The 26,336-nt window shown below is 33.9% G+C and overlaps 2 protein-coding genes across 2 annotated transcripts in view; one reads left to right on the forward strand and one right to left on the reverse strand.

Annotated features, from left to right (window-relative positions):
* The first annotated feature begins 766 nt into the window (after positions 1 to 766).
* Positions 767 to 26,336, forward strand: part of LOC138698561 (zinc transporter ZIP3-like) — a 42,530-nt gene continuing 16,960 nt past the window's right edge. Inside the window, exon 1 of the mRNA XM_069824572.1 lies at positions 767 to 1,678. Within this exon, the coding sequence (XP_069680673.1) occupies positions 1,238 to 1,678 (441 nt within the window). The 5' untranslated portion in view covers positions 767 to 1,237. The remainder of the gene's footprint in view (positions 1,679 to 26,336) is intronic.
* LOC138698560 (ankyrin-1-like) lies at positions 2,236 to 13,299 on the reverse strand. The gene is made up of 3 exons (XM_069824571.1): positions 13,015 to 13,299; positions 12,748 to 12,926; positions 2,236 to 8,757 (listed from the first exon to the last, which is right to left on the reverse strand). Exons 1-3 carry the CDS (start codon positions 13,292 to 13,294, stop codon positions 6,733 to 6,735), a joined length of 2,484 nt encoding a protein of 827 aa, XP_069680672.1. The 5' UTR covers positions 13,295 to 13,299; the 3' UTR covers positions 2,236 to 6,732.

Raw genomic sequence — 26,336 nt, forward strand, 5'->3', positions numbered from 1 at the left:
ACAAGTTTTTGTGCTATCTTCTCTGTTATCAAAGAACGACAAAAATGTTGTAGCATTATTTGTTGGAAACTACCCATATAAGTACTGATTTGGAGAGCGAGGTTTAATGCGAAGTTTAAATTACACTTTGGTAAAGATGCGATTCCAACATTTTACTAACCCACTGCGGGGTTTCCAGGTTTCAGTACTGCCAATATATATCTTTTTTATTTATGAAATTGTAATATTTATTATTATTATTATTATTATTATTATTATTATTATTATTATTATTATTATTATAACTGCATTAAGAAAAGTAAAAATAAAAATTAATGATTTGTTTTTTTTATTATGTAATAGAGAGAAGAGAAATTACATACCATATGTTTTAAATGTTATGTTATTTTTTTTAGTTGGCTACCATGTCTTTATAACTTTATGTACGAAAACAAAGTGTTGTATTCTGTCCTTGTAGTCAACAGCTGTTTAATTACTAACATTAAGCTTTTGAGTTCTGTCCGCATGCACAGCAATTTTCCAAAATCGATTCGAATGTGCATTGCAGTGCCATCTATAGATAAGAATGTGTACTATGTCATGCCTATGAGTGCTCCAGTGTGAGCAGCATGGTAAAGAGGGAGGGTACTGTACCGTTCGTTTGAACGACTCAACGACTCCGACTCATCACCACTGGTGACTGTTATTTGGAACATAGTATTTTTTCGGAACCGGAACAGTCGGAACTGTTCCGGGAAAAGAACAACTTCGCCCATCACTAATTTGATGTGGCACACTAAATTTATAACAATTCAATACGAGTAACAATGTCAGTTACGACGAAAAAAATGTGAGAAAATACATTTCCTGATTAAATTTAAGACATGTCTTAATATAGCGTCAATTTAAATAAATAAGTTCAGCTCACGTACTCATCCTGCTCAATCTTCCATTCCAAGATTCAAATGGTTTCTTTTAACAATTAGATAACTATATCCCTTTATGACAAAGCTCTGTGATCTGCCATTGGAAATTAAAACTAATATTAAATTATTACTAAAATTATATTTCTTGTACATCATTCCCTGATAAATTTACTCGTAACAAGCACTGTCTTTATCAGAAAGTAAAAAAAAAAAGAGGTAAAAATGAATGTCAACAAATAACGCAACAAACGAATTTATTACTATGGAAATGTAAAGATGTTCTCTATGAACATTAAGAAAATGTTCAAGTGAAATAGCAGAAATAACCGTTAATGGCCTTGGTGTTGTACAAGATATTAACACTGTTAGCACTGGCAATATTCTCGCTCTTGTGTGGTCTGCTGCCATATCCAATAATAAGTTACTTTAAAACTCATGGGAGTTTTAGAAGTCGAAGAGTTACAAGTTTTATATCAGCTGTGATCTGCTTCAGCGGGGGTACTCTACTGGGAATCGCGTTTCTTCACCTGATGCCCGACATGAGACAGAAACTGGCAGCTCTCCCGAAAACTGGGATCAATTCCAACCCAGATATACCCGTCAGCGACATTCTGACTTGTGGTGGATTCTTTTTCGTGTATTTATTAGATGAACTGATGCATATATTGGTCGAACGTTGCGTTGGAAGAAAATCAGTGCCAGTAACGGTTTTATCCAGGAGGTCCAGGGCGGCAGCAGCCTCCACATCTCTCCAGGAGAACATCAACAGTCAGGTAGGGAATAGGGATGGGCAAAAATAACGGGTTATTTTCATACGGTTAATTACCGGTTATGGAAAGATGCATTATAGGAGCCAATCTCCTTATTGGTTGAATGGTATGAATGCTACTATCGATATGTATTGTTGTTATAATGGACATAAAATATGTTGCCAACTTCTAAATTAACAGCCAGTTTTATATTGTTGGCTTATAGCCTACTTCAAAATGTAAATAACAGCAGTAATAGTAAAATGTATTTTCCCTGGACCAAAAATATAATACAAAGTGACTGAAATCACATCAGTAGTAACAAACTGTTTATTTTTTTTATTTAATTTTTAATTTAGTAGCATTTAATGTTTATCGAATATCGAATGCTAAAAACGCTAATCGAACCATTACTTCCGCTTACCTTTTTTTTTTTGAGTATAATGTGTGATGGGTGGCCCCTATAATGCATCTTTGCCCCCGTTATTTTTGCTTGCCAGTTTAAGCTGGTAACCGTTTTTTTTTTAATATACACCGAATCAAATTGTATTTAAGTGTATCTCAAATTTAATGTCAGTCTAATATCGTTTCTTTTCATTATTTTGTACTCTATATAATCAACTCTGTATAGGGGAAAGTTGGATAATACAGAGTAGCTTAGACTTGATGGGCTACAGTAAGCCTCCTACCTTGACTTTAACATTACACTATACCTTTATTGAAATACTGCCATATCCATACGTATACTATTTATTTACAGCACCAAGTAACATTTATTAGTCTTTCGTTTAGGTATATACATTATTACCAGATTGGTAATAATCTTTCTCTTCACATATTATTTTTCTATGAAGTCGCACTTGAAGGGATTATTGCGTCATGATTTCAGCATCGTGGCTAACGAGAAAGAGAGGCTAAGGCGCGTCGTCACATTTTTGTAGTCATAAGTCATAAATGACCAACATTGTACAAGGTTATATGTAAATGCACCTTTAACATGAGTTTAGTATAGAAATTCCTTTATTTTTTTTAGAACTTTGAACATGTATTTATATTAGGCGGTTGTCAAGATGGCCATGACTAGACCATGATAACCACGTGACTCCAATTCGTGCCGAAGCCTGTCTAGTGATGGAGGAAATAAATTAAATACCGATATATTGATATTGCAATATATTGCAAACGATATATATCGCAGAAAATATATCGATATATTGAACGATTATCGATATATCGCTATTCCGTAAGCAAATTGCATTTTCAGGAGTACATTTACTGTATCACTATAAAATTACTTACATTTTAATATTTTTACCATTGAAATTAACATCATAACAGTCAAAAGCATAAATATAAAATTGTAAAAATAAACAATACATTTTCAATACCATATGATGTAGGTCCTAACCTAAATCAAAATTATGGTGGAGGCAAAGGAACTTAAATTATGTAGTGGGAAAGAGTTAAGTTAACTCTACATGGTTGAGAATTTAATATTGGAACACGATTCAATTATTCTAATGTTATATAGGATTCAATCCAGGACACAGATGTAATGCTCTTTTCTACCTAACAATGTAATCATTTTTAAATGTAAGTAAACCGTACTTAGAATATTACACGTTTTAACAAACTTTACAGTTGATTTGATACAATTCTTCTACAGTAAGTTCCCATTGCAAGTTATTGTTATATTCCAACATTCCAAACAACAATGGTGATGATTATAGGAATAGAATTTTTATGCACTGAAAGATATAATAAGAAAACAGAATGTCAGCACTAGGTTGTGCATAGAAATCATTGACGTAAACAAAATGTCACATCGGTATTAAATCCTTGCTTCTCTTTCCATTTCAGAATATAGAAATAGAAGTTTTGATACCCGTTTTGAGATCAGACGATTCCCTCTCAGGATGGGAGTTGCTCTCCTGCCGAGAACAAGGTATTGAGTGAGGTTGCACAATTATGTAACTGTCCACCTTTATTAGCGCCATCTCTCGGGAACTATCGGAGTTGTCTAGTGTGGATTTTGTTCTTGTTGGTAATGATAATAATTCCACAAAAAAAAAAAAAATCGATAAATTTATGAGAAAACCGATATATTATACGATATATTGAATCAAAATTTCGATGTCGATATATCGCTATATCGAAAGAAAAATATCGGTATTTCGTAAAAACCGATATATCGTTTCCATCTCTAAGCTAGTCTTTCTCGTTAGCTACGCCCAGCATAGCAGTTTCATAAGCCAAACAAAAATAGTCCTAAACCATAAGAGATGGCTCGAAATGGATTTCATTCTTGAAAAGATCGCATTTATTGACGTATTTCACTCGGGATGACCACGCATCCATGTTTTACGGTTTAATCGTAGCAATCGGTTGAAAGTCTGTAAAAATAAGAGAAGTATAGTCGCGACGCTGTTATTCCCGGCGTGACTCCTCCTCTTTGCTTACGTCTTAGGAAGTGAAGGCTCTATAAAGTCTAGGTAGGTAGTATCGTTCGCCATTTTTGTTCTTTCGTTGCCGAGCTACCAGACGAGGAATCTATTTGCCACACCGTTAAACATTATCATGTCGTAGCTCCTATGATAATAAATCAAACGCACTGTAATTCAGCAAATAATTGAGCAGCAAATAACATCGTGTGCTTTTTGCGAACGCCAACGAAAGAGCCAAAATGGCGGGCGATTATATTAAGTATTTATCGAGCCTTAAGAAATGAATAACGTCTTCCTCAGCGAATCACAAGACGCACACGTTTAAACGTAGCCTACCTGCAACGCGATTGGCTGCCGGAAATTAGAGCGACGGGACTATAGTACATGTTTCTGGGTTATAATTTAAACAATATAAAATTTTATTTTGCTAATATAATTAACATCAGTTTTTCAATCAGTCTTCATTCTTTCTTACTAGAGACGCCAGACTTAAAACAATGGATGTTTTTTCTTTGAAATTTGAAATCCATTATTATGCTAGGAGTCGGAAACTCTTATTGTAAACAGAGCAGCCAACATGAGTATCTATGTACAACAGCAAACTGTAGCGACAGAAGCTAAGCTCTCTGATAGTGGCTGTTTCCCGACCCTCCTTTATGCAATTCCTTTGCCTAATTTTGACGTTCTGAGAGAGCGAATCCTAAATGGATTTGATCAAATAAACACTCCAGGCGTTTTCAACAGAGAATGCCAAAGAATGGAACGCAGGTTTAGGGAATCCACTGACACAGGAGGAGGCCCTTTGGGCGATTTTTGTAAGACTTTTTTTGTTGTAATTATATCAACACTAGTGGCTTGTGCAGCAAATGCTGCAAACGAAGTTCATTAGAAGTTCAAATTAAAATTTTTCAAATTTATTTCCAATGAAGAATAGCAGACATTTTGAAAGTTATTTGCTTCCATAATAGTGAAACATACTCCCTCTGAATGCTTTTTATGCCAAATACATTTCCTTGGACGAATCCACCTTCAGTTCTTGACTTTCAATGCGAAAACGCAAGTAACAATGTTAGGACGATCAGGGAATTTTTCATGTGGGAATAATGCAGTGGCTATTTCAGGTCATTGCGGATTATACTGGGTGTTCAGTTCAAAGTGTGTCATGGCTCGCTGTATGCCGTCACGTGGCTAGTCGATGAGCCTAGAGAATTCAATCTTCCTACACTTCCGCAGAGGTGTATTACTTATCTGCCAGAGAAGTTGCCTAGCAAGTACGGCGTTCATTCAGAAGAATACTTACCGATACGTACGGTAACGCCGGTAGTGGCAGGAATGTGAACTGTTTCGAAACATGTACTGAGGTGAGTTTTTTCTTACTGTCGGGATATGGGGAGAGGGTTAAGACAATTACTTACGTATTTGTTGACATTAACTTCGACGGTCAACATGGACACGGAGCATTTGATTTGTATTGTGGAATGTTGCCGTACGCAACCGATGATAAATACCCTGCGTACGACTTGGCCGCGCAAAACATAGTTCGAAAGAGGTTATGGTAGCACACAGACCATACAGACCGCCGAACGTTCAAGTTATACCGTACACGTTCTCAAGTTCAGATTGAACGCCTTGTTTAATAGGCAACTTCTCTGACACAAAAGCTGAAACTCGCTTCAAATCGCCGACTCATCAACAGTGACGTCATGACACACTTTGAAATGAACACCCAGTAGGTGAGAGTTAAGAAAATTTCAGGTTCGATTAAACCAAAGAAATATGAAATTAATTTTGATTTAGTTTTAAGACGCAGCTAAAATAGGAAGCATGACTCATTACTACCGAGGAAAATTAGAGAATCACACATATAAATATCTACATCACACTGCCATTAAATATATGAAAAACCCCACATCACTTGACTAATAACTATAAAAATATTTCATTTTTAATAACAATATTGTTACCTTACGTAAGTTTTATAGTTTTCAGTAACAATATACATAGCTGTTACTCAGTAAATTATAAAAATAAAGATCTAATTTAAAATATTCTTTCTCTGTGTCTACTTATATAAAACCTCAAAAGGTTTCACTTTCATATCATCAATAAAGCATTCATGTATGTAATTAGTGACAAATAGGTCTACTCACATAATATTGCATTAACTATAATAATATTTCATTTTTAATGGTAATAATCTCATCAAACATTCTTAAGTTTTGTAGTTCTTAATATCCAATACACAGCTGTACTCGGAAAACTACAGACCAGAGAATCAGACCTGTAATTTTTTTTTAATACCCCATCTGAACTCTAAATATGTCAGCAATCCTGCAGATCATGACCTTCGTGTAATATTGTTTATTGTAGTGTGTGTTTTGTTTTATTCTGAAAAGCCATATTTCTCAAAACTGACGACAGATGGATTTTGGAAAATAGGAAAATGATGTAGGAAAATTGGCATTTCACTGAAAACTACTATTTTTCTGAAACACTTTGGGTTCCAAGCTTCAAAATGAGGAGTCATTTATTAAAATCCGTTCAGCCGTTTTCCCGTAATTTCCATTGCCAGTTCAAATTATGTATATAAATTACAGTATTGCACAAGACAATTCGTGCAACTACAGCATAAAGTCATTTTTTCAATCCTGACAGATATTCTACTACTTTGGATCTGTTCGCCTTCCTGGCCAAATCTAAGGGTGTCTTGCCAGTTCTATCACCAGCTGTAGGGCTCAGGCCAGAATTGATAAGAAACTCAACAATTCGTAAATGGCCCCTAAGTGCCGCCCAGTGTAGGGGTGTTTTTCCTTCACTGTCCAAAACATCAGTGACAGCGCCTGCCTTGATAAGAGACTGAACGACTTGCAAGTGACCATTTTTTGCCGCTCGATGGAGCGGTGTCTTGCCTTCATTGTCCACTGTGTTTGGGTTAGCGCCTGCTTTGATAAGAAGTTCAGTAACACTCAAGCTACCCCTAACTGCCGCCCCGTGAAGGGGTGTCCAGCCTCTGTAGTCCTTGACGCTTACAATAGCGCCTGCGTTGATAAGAATTTGAGTAATTTGAGAGTAACCCATAATTGCCACTCCAAGAAGCGGTGTACCACCTCCATTATCCACAATTTCTATATTTGCTCCTTCTTTAATGAGAAACTGAGCAACATTTAAGTAACCCATAACTGTCGCCCAGTATAACGGAGTCTTACCTTCTTTGTCAACAATGTCTGGGTTAGCGCCTGCTTTGACAAGAATCCGAGTAATTTCAAAGTCATTTCCAAGTGCAGCCCAATGGAGCGGTGTTCTATTTTCTTTGTCCACAATGTTTGTGTTAGCGCCTGCCTTAGTAAGGATCTGAGTAACATCCAAATGACCATTTTGTACAGCCAAATGCAGCGCTGTTTTACCATTAATGTCCATAATATCTTTCTTAGCACCTGCTTTGATGAGAAGTTGAGTTATTTCAAAGTAACCGTCAAATGCAACCAAAAGGAGCGGTGTGTTACCGTCAATGTTCACAATGTCTGGATCTGCGCCTTCTTCGAGAAGTAACTGACAAATTTTGAAGTGATTATTATTCGCAGCCCAGTGAAGTGGTGTATAACTCCAATTGTCCACAAGATCTATGCTAGCACCTGCTTCGATAAGGTATTGAGCAACTTGTATGTGATTCTCTATCGCTGCCCAGTGGAGCGGTGTTTTGCTTTCTTTGTCCACAGCGTCTGTCCGAGCTCCTGCTCTGATAAGTGACTGAGTAATTTGCAAGTGACCCATAAATGCCGCCAAAAGAAGCGGTGTCTTACCTTCGTTGTCCATAACGTTTACGTCAGCGCCTGCATTGATAAGAAACTGAGTAAGTAAAAAGTCACCTTTAAGAGTCGTTATGTGTATCAGTGACTGTCCTAGCCTGTCCTTCGAGGAAGGGCTCGCTCCCCACTTTAAAAATACTTCCAACATGAAAACTGATCCTGAATATGTTGCAGGAACAATAGGTGTTTCATTGAATGAGTTCTTATGCAAAGGGTCTGCGCCAAGGGACACGAGAAATTTCACTAAAGACACTGAACTTGATCTAGCAGCGAAGAACAAGGGACTGTTACCATTAACGTCAACAGAAAGTGGCTTCGCACCTAAGTCTATGAATTTGCGAACAAGCGAAAGAGACCCTGATCGTGCTGCATAAAATATCGCTGTACGATCATCGCTGTCAGTGCAATTCCGATCAGCGCCCCAGGATAAGAATGCTTGGACGAGTGGTTCAGATCCTGACAGAGCAGCGAACAGAAAGGGTGGTACAGAATGAAGAGTTTCATTGTTAGAGATCGCGTTTATGCCGCGAGAAAGAAATATTTCTACTACAGAAATTGATCCAGACCACACTGCACAATGAAAGGGTGTTAATTGTTTTCTGTACTCAAATCCCTCTCCGAATATATTACAAAGAAATTCTGCAGAAAAATTTGCGCCTGTGTTCAAAAGTAACTGTGTTAATTCGATGTGACCCTGTCGAGAAGCCTCACAAAGAAGATTTTTATCGGAATGTTCATCTCTATCGACTAGTGTTCCCAAGGTCAGCAGCATAGATGCCAGTGCGACGTCTCCAATCTTGGCCGCTTCTAAGAGTAGTTTTTGTCTGTCAGGAGGATCAAGTGTAGATAGTTCCTGCGGAGAGATAAGTTAATTTTATCAGTTCTGTGTGGCGGTGTTAGAATTCAAGGAGACAAGATGGAGAATATCCTCCTTCTGGATTTTTCACCAACTTATACATACATTCTTGTGTTCATTTCCATATCTGAATACATGTTTTAATAGTATTTGTGCCACACTGGCCAGAATAGCGATATTTTTCCAGCAACTCCATTTCCAACAACGTACTTTCATTGTCTATGTGGCAGTCAAAACATTTTCTCCTCCAGAGTGAATAGTGAATTTGCTATAGGGAGCTTATTGTCAATGTTGTTTGTAAATGTAAAAGCAATACACTAAAATATTTTAGACTGTGTTTTTTACAACTATGTCAAAAATGGGCCTACTATAAGTTTATTGTTTTTACGAACGTTTGTTGCTATTGTTGTTTTCATAATACGATTCAGTAATTAATTGATTTGTGAATAATTATTGAGCACTTCCGGTACCTATCAAAATATAGGAAAGAAAGAATAATCATGATACCAGAAAATTCAAAATACATGTCAGGTGCCACAGTAAATAAAATTGACGTTAATAATAATAAAGTTATTAACATGTTGATATGAAGGTAGTATACTAAAATATTTTAGACTGTGTTTTTTACAACTATGTCAAAAATGGGCATTCTATAAGTTTGTTGCTTTTACGAACGTTTGTTGCTATTGTTGTTTTCATAAAACAATTCAGTAATTAACTGATTTGTGAATAATTATTTAGCACTTCCGGTACCTATCAAAATATAGGAAAGAAAGAATAATCATGGTACCAGGAATTCAAAACACATGTCAGATGCCACAGTAAATAAAATTGACGTTAATAATAATAAATTTATTAACATGTTGATATGAAGGTAGTATACTAAAATATTTTAGACTGTGTTTTTTACAACTATGTCAAAAATGGGCATACAATAAGTTTGTTGTTTCTACGAGCGTTTGTTGCTGTTGTTGTTTTCATAATACGATTCAGTAATTAATTGATTTGTGAATAATTATTTAGCACTTCCGGTACCTATCAAAATATAGGAAAGAAAGAATAATCATGGTACCAGAAAATTCAAAATATATGTCAGGTGCCACAGTAAATAAAATTGACGTTAATAATAATAAAGTTATTAACATGTTGATATGAAGGTAGTGTACTAAAATATTTTAGACTGTGTTTTTTACAACTATGTCAAAAATGGGCATAATATAAAGGCCCATTCACAATGAAAATTAAACATAACCGTAACATAAACACAGAAGTTTGCGGCCAGGTTATCAAATGGGATCATTCACAATGATTCACATAAACATTGACATAAACATTACCGTAAGACGTTAACATGAAAGTTTGCTTTGGAAACAGTACACAATCGTGGAGCGCTGAAGTATACGACAGAATATGAGCAAATGGCATCGTTGTTATGTTTCCATGGTTACCAGTATCTTTGCGGTTATGTTTATGTCTGCATCATGAATGTTCTTAATTTTACCGTAACGTTTCCATTTTTAAGTTAACGCTTACGTTATGTTTAATTTTCATTGTGAATGAGCCTTTAGTTTTTGTTGCTTTCACGAACGTTTGTTGCTGTTGTTGTTTTCATAATACGATTCAGTAATTAATTGATTTGTGAATAATTATTTATCACTTCCGGTACTATAAAAATATAGGAAAGAAAGAATAATCATGATACCAGAAATTCAAAACACATGTCAGATGCCACAGTAAATAAAATTGACGTTAATAATAATAATAATAATAATAATAATAATAATAATAATAATAATAATAATAATAATAAAGTTATTAACATGTTGATATGAAGGTAGTATACTAAAATATTTTAGACTGTTTTTTAAAACTATGTCAAACATGGGCCTACTATAAGTTTGTTGCTTTTATGAACGTTTGTTGCTGTTGTTGTTTTCATAATACGATTCAGTAATTAACTGATTTGTGAATAATTATTTAGCACTTCCGGTACCTATCAAAATGTAGGAAAGAAAGAATAATCATGGTACCAGAAATTCAAAACACATTTCAGATGCCACAGTAAATAAAATTGACGTTAATAATAATAAAGTTATTAACATGTTGATATGAAGGTAGTGTACTAAAATATTTTACACTGTGTTTTTTTACAACTATGCCAAAAATGGGTCTACTATGAGTTTGTTGATTTTACGAACGTTTGTTGCTGTTGTTGTTTTCATAATACGATTCAGTAATTAACTGATTTGTGAATAATTATTTAGCACTTCCGGTACCTATCAAAATATAGGAAAGAAAGAATAATCATGGTACCATAAATTCAAAATGCATGTCAGATGCCACAGTAAATAAAATTGACGTTAATAATAATACATTTATTAACATGTTGATATGAAGGTAGTGGAAGTTTTCTTGGAAAACCATAAAACTTAATAAAGGTTTCTCATTGTGCTTCAACTTCCAATAGAGATAGACTAGGTCACTGTCCTCATATCTCCATCTCTGTCTGAAGTGTTGGTGTAAAGATTTTCCCTACACTATCCGCTTTGCAGTTAGAAAATAACAGTACTATTGTGCTTTTAAGTAAACAATTTCCTAGAGAGCAATATTGTCGGAATTTTGAGTATGAGTTTGTATTAACAAAATAATAATTAATATCAACTACAACCGATTAATTTTAATCGACTCGATTATTCGATTGAATATTTTTGATCGACTAATCTTACAAGAGAAATTGATCGATTAATCGATTAAATCCCACAACACTAATTTATACTGATTTGTTTCATAACTCATTAGTAAAGGAACAAGTGAAAAGTGTGGAATGTATTGAATCTACTCAGTTTTACATATAAAGGGACATCATTTTATTTTTACTAACATTTTTAATATTAACGTGGCTATACCTTTGGATCAACACCGTTTGCTACCCCTTTCCACAACTGGAGTTCGATGATACTGGCGTAATATACAAACATATCACTTTGCTAGGTATAGGAGGGAAGAAAAGTTGTTCCTCCATTTACGTAAACTAGGAAATATCGCGCTTTTGAGTTTGATAATTTTCATTAGGTTTTTGTTTAATCAAAATACAGTGTAGTATTAAAAGTGAGTGTTTTTACTCACGAACTGAGCTATCCATTCGGACGTATTCATTATGCAGTGTATATTATACTGTCTACAGCACATTAGCGTACAATATAGAGAATGAAGTTAAATTGAAAAATAATCATAATATAGATATTTAAATACATTTTTTAAAATGATGGCCGTTCATTTCGATATAGGCTTCAGTTCTAATGTGCATATTATCGTACTATAGGCTATTGTACCTAATCCCAATTACCAGTTTCGTCCTTCGTACTAGTAACTCATGTTGAAATAATTCTGTACTTATTCTATAAAAGAGTACCTTACGTACTGTAAATTCAATCTTCACTTCTGCCCGATCCGAAAAGATAAAATTACTCAGACATACTATCTGTTGTCCGTCCAAGTGTTTATGTCGTATGGTTATGTCGTAGGGTCGTAGAAAGGGAGGAAACCATGTGACAGTTAATTACTTAACGAGGCCCTTTTATTTAAGTTCTTTTAAACAGTTGTTTAATATTACGTAGACGTCCAATTCCTAACAGAAATTAATGTTCTCACAAAAGAGCTAAGACGACAGCCGCCACTAGCTGGCGAATAAAAGCAGGTGGGGGAAACCGGGATACGACGTAGGTAAATGGACGACAGTACCTGTGCGTAAATGATTCAATATTGAAAGCTCTTTCGTCATTGGAAAACGCGAACATATTTTTGGAACGTGCTGTTTACTATGACCGTAAGGCTACTATGACTGTATATGCGGTCTTAGATCTGTGTGCAGGAACGTTGAACTTCATTAGTAGAAGGGGTGGGAGTGAAGTACATACAAAAACTCAGGTACAATAAAAATTGTAGTAAAAATAAAATGATGTCCCTGTATATCTGAGGAACACTCACCCCACATTGGTTGTATTCTTTCATTATATTGTGGTCCCAGCCCCTAACGGTGACGATACATCCCTCATACTCCCATGTAAGGCCACTGTCACGCAAAGTTCCACAGCTCAGTTCTGGTTCTTCAACATTGACGCCGCACGTGGAGGCAGTTTCCATGGAAACGTGAAAATCAGGAACAACTGCAACCACACAGACACTGAACTGAGCAGGCAGGCGTTCATTGTGCCGTGGTTGTGAAATACCACGACAAAAATATGGAGAACAGACCTTGTACGATCACAGTCCAGTTGAGGCGTGCGTTACTCCGGACGTCGAACCCTTTCAGAAAGTAGACCCCGGACTGAAAGCGGTCCATCCTCCAGATATGAAGCTTCATTTTAAACTCTTCCCTGGTGATGGTGACTCTGTGATCGAAATCTCCCAGTTTCATATTTCCTGGACCGAAGAACCACAGATTATCTTCGTCAGACTCCACGTAAGCTTCCAGTGTCACGCTGAACCCTTCCTTAACACGTACTACGTGTGGTGTTAGGGGTTCGAGAACCATGCTGTGAACTGAATCAGAACGGACAATTGAAAGCATGTAATCGCACTTCATAATGGACATATTCCGTGTGCTTCTGATTCACTGCACTTCAAACAGGAAGTTCTTAACATCCCAGCAACTATAAATATATTTATTTATTTATTTCAAATATACAGAATAAAGAAATATAATTACAAACCAAACAAGGAGAAATACAAATAAAATAATACAAGCAATATAAAAAGAAGATACAGTAGTATTAACAAAATTTGAGACCGAATGAGCAGCGCTCGTGCTCGGTCGCAGTTCAGATATGATATTAAAATAAAAAATAATAATAATATAAATAAATAAGTAAAATAAAATAGGAACTAAAATATAATTACAGCGGCAATGGAATTATATAATATAATATTAACACTAGAAAAGAATAATATCGCACGTGAAAAGTAGGACTAATATATATATTTCAAAATTATAGAATACAGATATAATATAGGTTGATTAATTCATACACATAGGCTATAAATTTATTTAATCAAATTGAAGATATTAACACGTTTCTAATTTTCTTGTTATATGTTAGTGGGTTACATGTTAGAAGTTCTGGGTGTAATTTAGTTAAAGCATTGTACAACCGAGGGCCAAAATTAATGCTATGCTTTAGACCAGCAGATGTGAGACATTTAGGTTCTACTAATGTTGAATTAATATTTCGTCTTGTGTCGTAATTGTGTGTCTGTAATACAAACTTATTACGATTTTTATGATAAATTTGTTCAATATTAAATATATTAAATTCAGAATAAATTAATTTAGTTGGATAATCGAAACGTTTCTTCAAACAAATTTTAATTATTCGTTTTTGTAGTAAATTTAACGGACTAAGATTAATTTTTGCACTTCCACCCCAAACAATTATACCATATTGAATGATAGACTGAATAATGGCCAAATAAACATTTCGTAGAACTCTAATAGGTAAGTAGCATCGAAGATTAACGAATTTATAAATTGTTTTACGAAGCCTCTTACAAAGAAAAGTAATGTGATATAGGGACATCATTTTATTTTTACTAACATTTATAATATTAACCTGCCTATATACCGTTTGCTACCCCCTTCCACGACCGGAGTTTGATGATACTGGCTTAAAACATAAACAGATCACTTTACTAGGTAAGAAAAGTAGTTCACTTATTTACGTAAACTAGGAAATATCACGATTTTGAGTTTGATAATTGTCATTAAGTTTTATTTAATCAAAATACAGTACAGTATTAACAATAAGTGTTTTTACTCACGAACTCAGCTATCAATGCAGACATATTCATTGTACAGTGTATATTATACAGGGACATCATTTTATTTTTACTTCAATTTTTATTGTACCAGAGTTTTTGAATGTACTTCAGTTCCACCCCTTCTACTAGTGAACTTCCAACTGTTCTCCTCACAGAACCAAGCGTATACAGTCAAAGTCGCCTTAAGGTCGTAGTAAATACAAACAGTATTGAGTTAGTGAGTATAGTACGTTCCAGAAATATGTTCGCGTTTTCCAGTGACGAAAGAGCTTTCAATATTGAATCAAATTTTCGCACAGGTACCGTCGTCCGTTTGCTTACGTCACATCACGATTTCCCTCACCCACAACTGCTTAAAATAACAAATAAAAGTAATTAACTGTCACGTGATTTTCCCCCTTTCTACGATCCTGCGACATAACCACTTGGACGGACAGTAGATAGCAGGTCTGAGTAATGTTATCTGCGGGTAGGGCAGAAGTGAAGATTGAATTTACAGTACGTAAGGTACTCTTTTACAGAGTAGATACAGAATTATTTCAACATGAGTTACTAGTATGAATGACGAAACTGATAATTGGAATTAGATGCAATAGTCTATAGTGCGATAATATGCACAAAAGAACTGAAGCCTGCATCTAAATGAACGGCCGCCATTTTCAAAAATGTGTTTAAATATCCATATTATGATTATTTTTCAATTTAACTTCATTCTCTATATTGTACGCTAATGTGCTGTAGAAGTATAATATACACTGCATAATGAATACGTTCGCATGGATAACTCAGTTCGTGAGTAAAAACACTTATTGTTAATACTGTACTGTATTTTGATTAAATGAAAACCTAATGAAAATTATCAAATTCAAAATTTTGACATTTCTAGTTTACGTAAATGGATGAACTACTTTTCTTCCCTCCTATACGTAGTAAAGTGATTTGTTTGTATTTTACGCCAGAATCATCGAACTTCAATCGTGGAAGGGGATAGCAAACGGTGTTTCCGGCTCAAAACCATTAATCGAAAGATATAGCCAGGTTAATATAAAAATATTAGCAAAAATAAAATGATGTCCCTGTACTATCTACAGCACATTAGCGTACAATATAGACACTGAATTTAAATTGAAAAAATAATCATAATAACGATATTTAAACACATTTTTTTTTAAATGGTGGCCGTTCATTTCGATAGAAGCTTGAGTTCTTTTGTGCATATTATCGCACTTTAGACTATTGTACCTAATTCCAAATTCCAGTTTCGTCCTTCGTACCAGTAACTCATGTTGAAACAATTCTTTACCTACTCTATAAAAGAGTACCTTACGTACTGTACCCGTAAATTGAATCTTCACTTCTGCCCGACCCGAAAAGATAAAATTACTCAGATTGCTATCTAGGCCCTACTGTTCGTTCAAGTGGTTTTGTCGCAGGATCGTAGAAAGGGGGGAAATCACGTGACAGTTAATTACTTTACGAGGCCTTTTTATTTAAGTTATTTTAAACAGCTGTATAATCTTACGTAGAAGTCCAATTCCTAACAGAATTAATGTTTTCAGAAAAGAGCTAAGACAGTCCAACCACTAGCCTTTACAGAGGGGCTAGCAGAAAAAAGTGGGGGGAAACCGAGATGTGACGTAAGCAAACGTACGGTATCTGTGTGAAAATATGATTCAATATTGAAAGCTCTTTCTTCATTGGAAAACGGGACTATATTTCTGTAACGTACTATACTCACTAACTCAACATTATCACCGTAAGGCGACTTTGACTACATATGCGGCCTTGGTTCTGTGTGGAGGACGATTGACCTTCATTAGTAGAAGGAGTATTAAAAAACTCAGGTACAATAAAAATTGAAGTAATAATTTCACAACAGTCTACAAAAGGTGCTAAAATTCAAGATTGTGCGATATTTAACTATTATCTAACAAAACTACACATAGCATTCAGTTTTATAATGGTTTTATTCCCTTTCTGATGCATAGGGAAGCAGGAGACTTTATGACTAAAAGGGCACTTAAATTTTAATAATCGTATAATAATGACTTCTATTATATTCTGAAAAACAACTAAACAAAAGTAAATTCAGATCTGCCCAATAACAACGAATTTCAGATGCAGCAAAAGACAAAACCTGGTAAATTTTATTGACCGACCCCAAGATTATTCTCCAAAGTCATATGGGATGAGTAAAAAGTATGGAACAATACTTGTAACTTTCTTATTTCTAACTAGCCGTACCCTTGCGCTCCGCTGCACCCGTTAGAAATAAATATAAAGTAATTACATAATTAAAATAGGACATTTGATCCAGGGAACATTCGTGTTCGATATAAGGATAAATCGTTTATTATGTTACTTAATTTAAATTGTATTTGCATAATTAAAATGCGATCATTTTGATCCAGAGACCACTCATTTGGTCATAAAAATTATTTTAGGAAATACAGGAAACGAATGTACAGAATAGCCTATCAAGTTTTCTGTGCATAAGAAGCTATTTTAATCTTACCTGTCCTCGATTCACTCAGAAGTTACTGTAATAACATTATAGCATTATGTCCATCTAGAGAAACTACACTTTCCTATAGTGAATTAATAATTAATTATGCAAATGGTTAATTTAGCTTCTGATATTACTTCATACAAACACAGAAACATTATCTGTAGGCTATCTTTCATAGCTTTCGATTGTTGCTGTCCAAGGCCCCTTATAGACGGAGTCATTTGTTTTTTAATTCATTACACGGCCTTAGATGGCAGTTATTTTAATTTTGAAACTCATTTATATCATTAAATATCAGTCCTATCAAAAATTTTCAAGGAATAAAACTTATCGGAAATTATTTTTAAAGAAACTTTTGTTATGTAACATTTTTCACAAAAATCAATAATAAGCGAGATATTTCGATTTATTTAATTCAGGCCACCTTATAACCCCCCTTTTAAATAATGTATTTTGAATGCCATTTAGCCTAAAATGTAAGTTACAACGAACATAATTTATATTCCAATTTTCATCGAAATCCGTTCAGCCATTATCGCGTGGAAAGGTAACAAACATACAGACAGACAGACAGACATACAAACAAAAATGTCAAAAAAGCGATTTTCGGTTTCAGGGTGGTTAATTGTATATGTTAGGACCAATTATTTTTGGAAAATTGAAAATTACCAGAAAAATTTCGGCTACAGATTTATTATTATTATAGATTTTATGAAGAAACTATTTATACAAAAGTTGTAAAGTATCAAAGAAGGAATATTTTGAGTATGTTTTCAAGTACTATACTTTTCATTTATGAAGAGTGTGCTAATGGGTCTTTTTTTTAATGGCACCATGTACTTACTTCCCCATTTTTGGATTCTTCAGGTCTCAGTATGTAGCTACAACATCATATTTTTAAAATAATTTGTAAACTATTGTTTTGTAAAAATTACCTCTTTTGATGACAATGTATATGTACTGGATAAAGGGAAATTTGAATGCTTCAGTACACCAATTTGAGGAGGCTTTGGATCAAACAACTGCAGATAAAAGCTAATAGAAACAAGTGAATAAACCTAATAAACACAATTGAATAACAGTGGTTAAACCAACCCCGGGCCATAAGCTTGAAACGGTGGAACCAAAAAGGTGTACTAGTATGGCCGTCAAATTACCCATAGTTCATCTCTTTTTCCGGTGTGTTTATCAGCTGTTTTGTTCATATTATTACGATAACAAATTATTTCGTGTTGTGAATGTTTCAAAAGTGTAGTCAAGTTCAGCAGGTGTTATCTTTTATAAATAAGCTAATATTCTGTTCGGCTCAACTGTACAATATGTCCGTTGATATGTCCCCCTATGCTTTAACATACGAAGGAGTGCCGACATCCTTCTTGGTAAGAGAAAGAATGTGGAAATGAAGTGTTCAGTCCATGTCACAACCATAACACTTTTAATAAATATATAGTGAAACATATATTGATATAATAATCTGCTAGTAGTCCTGTTACCTCCAGATCCATTCTAATCCGTTTACGTATGACCAAAACCAATAGTAGCAATTTAATATTTGGCAATTGGCGGTATTTCGCGGTGGATTATGGGGCGTAAAAGGTATAGTTTGACTTCATATCCGTCGCACAGATTTCAAGCATATTTGGCTTGAAGTACTCCCTCCTTTCTTTTTATCCTCTCAGGGTTAAACATTGAACAATTTCAAAGACAGATTGTAATATTTGTAGTAAATGGGGCCCATTTTCAGGACCTTTTGTAAACTGAAATCAACATATGATACAACACAACAATGCTAATTTTGGTTTTAATGGGTTTTCTTGCTTTAAAATCTATATATTGCATTACTATTGCAGTAAAATTTCAATGGTGCATATCCTATAACGCGTGTTTTTTAAATTATATAAAATTGTTCACTTGGCAACAATGGCCAGTGTTGCCATGTGTAGGGATTTTTCCCTCGATGTAGGGTTTTTCACACGAAGAGGGATGTAAGGATTTTTTAAAAATACAGTAATTGCAAAAATGTAGGGCTTTTCAGTGTGTGCTTTTCTTTCCCTTCCTATTACTCATGGGCAATTTTATTATTCGCCCTTAAAATGAAGCAAGAAGTCTAATATTTCACTTGATCCCCTAATTATTAATGGACACTTTTGCAAATTTTTTTCTCGCCGAAAAAAATCGGCATATTTAAAGTTGCTAATTCTGGAATTTTGGAAACAAAGTAAGAATACCAAAATTTCAACTCTCAATCCATGTTTCAAAATATATCTAAAATTGCAAAAAATTGTCTTTCTCTGCCGCACTCTAATGCTTCTGTGGAAAACATATTTTCTAGGGTGTCCGATATTAAATCAATAAATAAATTATTGACACATTGTTTCGACACTTGTACGTATAGGCTAAAGCTGGACATGTGCAATATACAAACGATGTGCTATGGCTATCCTCTAACACAAGAAATGCTTAAGGGGAGAGGATGGTATTTTTAAAACTTTTTTCCTATTTGGTGTATAATAATAATAATTTTTTGTATGTAGAGAGCTCATAGCTGTGGCAACTCAACCAAATAAAATATTTTGAAAAAAAAAATATTTGGGGGCCCAAATTTGAAAAAAATATACCCAATGTAGAATTGTACTAAAACCGATATATCTAAACCGTTTTTAAAGATAGATTCAAACAGTTTTTTTTGCAATGTATTTGCAAAAGCATGTTCTACAAACTGTCTGTAACAGAATTTTCATATTAGTCCCTACGTTTGTAAAATAAACAATTAAAATTTAATAACAATTTTCTGATTTCCTTTCTTGCAAACAAACGGAAGTACTTTTAAAATGAAATCAATTAACAAAATTATGTTACAGAAACGTTTCCTAATAGTCTAAAGAATGTGTGTTCGAAATTTCATGCATGTATCTTTAATAGTTCAGAAATTATATCCATTTTCGTCTGGCAATGTAGCAAAAGAAATGAAGTTACTGGAAACCGATAAAAGCGGGCGTGTGATTTAAAAATCCATAGCGCTGGAAGTTTAAAAATGACGTCTCAACATCCGATAAGGGCACAAATACCCACAAAATGTTATGCATTGCATTCCACACATATCAAAGGGTATTTTAAAGAACACTTTTTTTTAATTTAATTTACCGGAAACAACAATAAAAGTGGGCGAGTGATTTAAAAATCCATAACCCAGGAAGTTTAAAAATGGCGACTCAACATCCGATAAGGGCACAAATACCCACAAAATGTTATGCATTGCATTCCACACATATCAAAGGGTATTTTAAAGAAAAAAAATTTTTTTTTTAATTTAATTTACCGGAAACAACAATAAAAGTGGGCGAGTGATTTAAAAATCCATAGCGCTGGAAGTTTAAAAAATGACGTCTCAACATCCGATAAGGGCACAAATACCCACAAAATGTTATGCATTGCATTCCACACATATCAAAGGGTATTTTAAAGAAAAAAAAATTTTTTTGAAAATTTAATTTACCGGAAACAACAATAAAAGTGGGCGAGTGATTTAAAAATCCATAACCCAGGAAGTTTAAAAATGGCTACTCAACATCCGATAAGGGCACAAATACCCACAAAATGTTATGCATTGCATTCCACACATATCAAAGGGTATTTTAAAGAAAAAAATTTTTTTTTTTAATTTAATTTACCGGAAACAACAATAAAAGTGGGCGAGTGATTTAAAAATCCATAGCGCTGGAAGTTTAAAAATGACGTCTCAACATCCGATAAGGGCACAAATACCCACAAAATGTTATGCATTGCATTCCACACATATCAAAGGGTATTTTAAAGAAAAAAAATTTTTTTTTTTAAATTTAATTTACCGGAAACAACAATAAAAGTGGGCGAGTGATTTAAAAATCCATAACCCAGGAAGTTTAAAAATGGCGAGTCAACACCCGATAAGGGCACAAATACCCACAAAATGTTATGCATTGCATTCCACACATATCAAAGGGTATTTTAAAGAAAAAAAATTTTTTTTTGAAAATTTAATTTACCGGAAACAACAATAAAAGTGGGCGAGTGATTTAAAAATCCATAGCGCAGGAAGTTTAAAAATGACGTCTCAACATCCGATAAGGGCACAAATACCCACAAAATGTTATGCATTGCATTCCACACATATCAAAGGGTATTTTAAAGAAAAAAAATTTTTTTTTTTAATTTAATTTACCGGAAACAACAATAAAAGTGGGCGAATGATTTAAAAATCCATAACCCAGGAAGTTTAAAAATGGCGACTAAACATCCGATAAGGGCACAAATACCCACAAAATGTTATGCTATGCATTCCACACATATCACAGAGTATTTTAAAGATTTTTTTTTTTTTGAAAATTTACTCATTTTCACCAAAAAATACCATCTTCTCCCCTTAAATTATTTAATGAAAGTATTATGCAAACAAGACAAAAGAAACGACGAAATTATTGAACTTATATTAGGTGAAGATGAGATGGCAGATGATGAAGAAATCCAATTGAAGGATTCACGGAAATAACAAGCTAAGTCACTTTTTGTTTATTTTTGTTTTTGGTCCCATCTGCTAGCTCATAAAGTGAACTATCTTTGTAGTAAATCAGAATGGCAAAAAGCCTGCGTTGTAAAATGGCAACTTAAACTAAAATAATGTCTTACCATTGTACTAAAGTTAAGAAATGCTCCCTTGTGAAATGTAGGGAAAGTGACTTAGCATGTTCTTTTCGTGGACCCTTCAATTGCAATTATAAGTATTAGTAGATGTTTTTTTAATTTATCACCATCTCATGTAGACCTAATTAATACGTGAAAACCAAATGGGACCGTTGAGATTTGATTTGACCAAAGTAGGGATTTTTTTGCTGATTGTGGGAATTTTTTTAACATCTGTAGGAACTTTCGTCTAAAAAACCTGGCAACACTGACAATGGCTACAAGCCCTAATTTGTATTATTATGTATGACATTGATGGCTAGTTTGTCCAAGTAATGTTTAATTTTGCTTAATGAATGTTAAATTAACAGTCTGTTTATTTTTAACGCTTTGTTAATGTATTTCCCATTTGTTCAACATAATTTTGTTTAAGATAACCAGCACTTAACTATAACATCTGTTAGCACTATTTTAACTACTCAACGGCAGTTGGTAATGATTCTACACATGTAAGACAATTTTTGATTGGCTAAAATTAATCTTTAAATTCTATATTATAGAGTGAGTCATGAAACTTGCATAAAATGACAAGCCTGTTACAGTAGGCCACGCTCCAAAAACAAACAGTTGACAAATGAAAGTTGTAGGTGACGTGCTGAATAATAATTACAAAGTAAGGTTATATTTCCTCATTGATATTATGGATACGAAATACGAAATAAATAAAATAACACTGATGTATTGAAACAGTCCAAAGTATTTTTTTTAAATGTTATATTACCAGTCATATGCTAAACATTCCCTGCAGAGAGACACAAAATATTAATTTCGCAACTTCTGTTCGAACAGCTGTGGAGACACCGGCCATATTTAACTAAATGTTAAACGAGTTAACTTCCCGAAATCCTACATTTAAAATTAACAAACTGTTAACAATCTGTTAAACCAAACTGGTGTTGAAAACATACAATTTTATTAATTAACAAACTGTTTAGAGTTTAACAGTCGTTAAATTTTCTAACAATACTTGGAAAAACCGGCCATGAGAGTTCTATCAGGAAGATTCTGATGACATAGAATGATAAATTTATGGTTATAATAACAGGAAATATTGGAGAATGCTGGGTTTTTAGTGAAGGACCTGACCTTGGGCAGAACTCTATGAATGAATGAATATCAGATATTGTCTAATTCCAATTTCGTATGAATTTCAACAAAAGAGTCTGTAGCTAATTACATTATAATACTCGTACAAACCAGTTTGTCACACTAGAAAACAAAGGAAGCATAATGATAATATTTAAAAAAGAGTTACTTGCCTGCAATGATGCACGCCAGGAGTATAACGATTTGTCCTGCGAAATCCATTGTTCCTAGGATGAGCTGATTTAACTATCACGACAATAGATCGAGTGATTAGAATCTGTAGAAAAAGATAATACTGTTACATGCTACAATTTTCTGAAATAAGGCACAGATATAGCAGGATTATGCATGTCTCACCTGTGAGAACTGAAGATTTATAACAATTCCGCGAGCTCCTTATCTTTAAAATTAGATTTACTCTCTAATCTGTGACAAAAGAAGATGCTATAATTTTCAAAAGTTCCTGAACTGTGAAAATAGATTTACTAATATTAAAGAACTTTGTAAAGTCTGAGAAAATAAAATTTAAATTCTACGAGTTCCTGGACCCTGAATTCAATTTACAGGATTCAGTTCGATTATGTATAAAGAAAACAAAACTGTTTTAGAATTTATTAGGCTTGAACTGAAAAAAAAAGTCTGAACAGATTCAACCAGTCTCTAAATTGGTGAAACCAAAAAACAATGCTGTGTTTGCGAGACCAGCGTTTTGTACTGCAGGATATTTCCTGTTGCGCCTTCATCCAGACGTCAATTCACGTAGGCCTACTGACAGATAAGGAAGTTTTCATTGACGCATGATGTAACAGGAAGTTGAAATATTGTAACCAGACAAGGAAGTTAATGATTCAACAGGAAGCTGAAATATTTTTAATCATATATTTGGAAGGAAACATGTTGTGTCCATGTACGAAGTCTGAAGGAAAGGAATTCTTTAAAAACACGAGTCCAATACGTGTAATGTCTACAGTTTTAAAGTTTTTATTATGCATTTCAGAATTCTCCATTAATTATTTACCAGGATGAAAACATCTATATATAATTTGAAGTGGTAATGGAAATTACGGGAAAACGGCTGAACGGATTTTAATAAATGACCCTCATTCTGAAGCTTGGAACCCAAAGTTTTTCAGAAAAATAGTAGTTTTCAGTGAAATGTCAATTTTCCTACATCATTTTCCTATTTTCCAAAACCCATCTGTCGTAAGTTTTGAGAAATAATGGCTTTTCAAAATAAAGCAAAACACAAACACACTACAATAAGCAATATTACACGAAGGCCATGATCTGCAGGATTGCTGAGAGTTCAAATTCAAATGGTTATTAAAAATTTCAAGGCTTACTAAAAATAATTTACAGGTCTGATTCTGTGGTGTGTAATTTTCTGAGTACAGCTGTGTATTGGATATTAAAATCTACAAAACGTGAGGTGGTTTGATGACATTATTATCATTAGAAATTATAAATTATTATAGATAATGCCATGAAGAGACTATTTTTCATTAATTATACATATTAATGCTATATTGATGATAAGAAAATGAAACGTTTTGGAGTTATATAAGTAGATGTAGAGAATATATGAAATTAGATCTTCATTTCTATAATTTACTTAGTGACGACTATGTAATATATAACTACAAAACTTACGTAAGATAATATTGTTATTAAAAATGAAATATAGTTATTAATCAAGTGGGGTTGGATCTTTTTCATCTATTTAATCGCGGTGTGGTGTAGATATTTATATGCGTCTTTCTCTTCAGTATTGGCTCGAGAGAGCGCAAAAATTACAGTTCCTAAGGAAAGACCAAAAGTTATTACTTAGCCTACTGATAAAATAAGCGGCCTACAAAATTTTGTAGTCTCCCGATCATTTCAGCAAGATCTCTTAGTAGGATAAAATGAGTTTACCCTCTACATTTTAAGCTCTACATACAGCAGATATACCAAAATGCTATGTCTATTGTTTGAAAGCATAGAAAACCTGATCTTTTTTTAACTTTCGGCTACAATCCACAATGACCTGAAATAGCTACTGCTTTACTCCCACATGAAAAAACCCACTGATCGTCTTGACATTGTTACTTGCGTTTTCGCGCTGAAACTCAAAAACTGAAAGTGGATAGGTTCAAGAAAAAGTATTTGGCATTAAAAAAACCATTCAGTGGAACACCGTATATTTCATTATTATGGGAGCAAATAACTTTCAAAATGTCTGGTATTCTTCACTAAAAATAAATCTGAAAAATGTTTATTTGAAAGTCTAATGGACTTAGTTTGCAGCATTTGCTGCAATAGCCACTAGTATTACTATAATTATGTGACTTGTTAATACGTTACAGACATACGATTCGTTCACTTACCATTTCTACATACACATGTTGAGAAATTATAACTGATGAGGCAAGAAATTTCTAAGGAATACAAATGTAAAGGCTCATTCACAATGAAAATGAAACATAACGTAAGCTTTAACTTAAAAATGTAAACGTACGTTAAACTCAAGAACATTCACGATGGGAACATAAACATAACCGCAAAAGATACTTGGTAACCATGGAAACATAACAACGACGTCATTTCCTCTTGTTCTGTCGTATATTTCAGCGCTCCACGATTGTGTACTGTTTGCAAATCACGTAAGCATAAGCATGAAAGTTTGGAGTTTGCAAACTTTCATGTTAACGTCTAACGGTAATGTTTATGTCAATGTTTATGTATATCATTGTGAATTGGTAACCTGGCCGCGAACTTCTGTCTTTATGTTACGGTTATGTTTAATTTTCATTGCGAATGGGCCTTAAGTTTTGTGTAGCGGCAAGGTCATCTGATGGTATCTACAATAAATAAGAATTCATTATTTTAGCACGTACATCGTTAATACTCGTAAATAAGTTTGGTGAAATCGACTTTGGTGATATCCAAACGAATTAAATATCAATTAACTTCCGTATTTAAGTTAAATCACTATTAGTTAATTGTGGATTAGTTACAGTAGCTTATTTAACTTTAATTGTTATTTAAAGTCCTTTTAATTGTTACTTAAAGGGACAATCCATTTCACAAACATAAATTGGACTTTAAACTCTCATTAAACTACATTTAAGTTAATTGAACAATATTTAGCGATTTAAATAATTAATCCTGCACTAACGACAATAATTTCCATCATGACAAGGACAAAGATGAACTTGATATTAGAAAATGATGATTTCTTACCAAATTGGGTGAGGATAACTTCCGAAAATGTGTCAGAGGAAGAACAATTGTTTGAATACATCTGAAGTCTGATTAGTGTAATATATAGCTAGTCAGCGATGTATGCAATGGAGGGGGAAAAGAACTCGCCACCCTACCTCATTATATTTTGATTTAGTTATCTCATAAGTGGTGCCTTGTTGGTATCATTTGTGAGGTTCAGACCTGTCTTCGGACAGTTGAC

This window comes from Periplaneta americana, chromosome 4 (assembly GCF_040183065.1).
Source record: "Periplaneta americana isolate PAMFEO1 chromosome 4, P.americana_PAMFEO1_priV1, whole genome shotgun sequence".
Lineage (NCBI taxonomy): Eukaryota > Metazoa > Arthropoda > Insecta > Blattodea > Blattidae > Periplaneta > Periplaneta americana.

Coding starts and splice junctions, on each gene's coding strand:
- LOC138698560 (XM_069824571.1), bottom strand. CDS start 13,294: ATGGTTCTCGAACCCCTAACACCACACGTAGTACGTGTTAAGGAAGGG. Junction 12,927..13,014: donor CTGGACTGTGATCGTACAAG/GTCTGTTCTCCA, acceptor GTGTGGTTGCAG/TTGTTCCTGATTTTCACGTT. Junction 8,758..12,747: donor AAGAATACAACCAATGTGGG/GTGAGTGTTCCT, acceptor ATCTCTCCGCAG/GAACTATCTACACTTGATCC.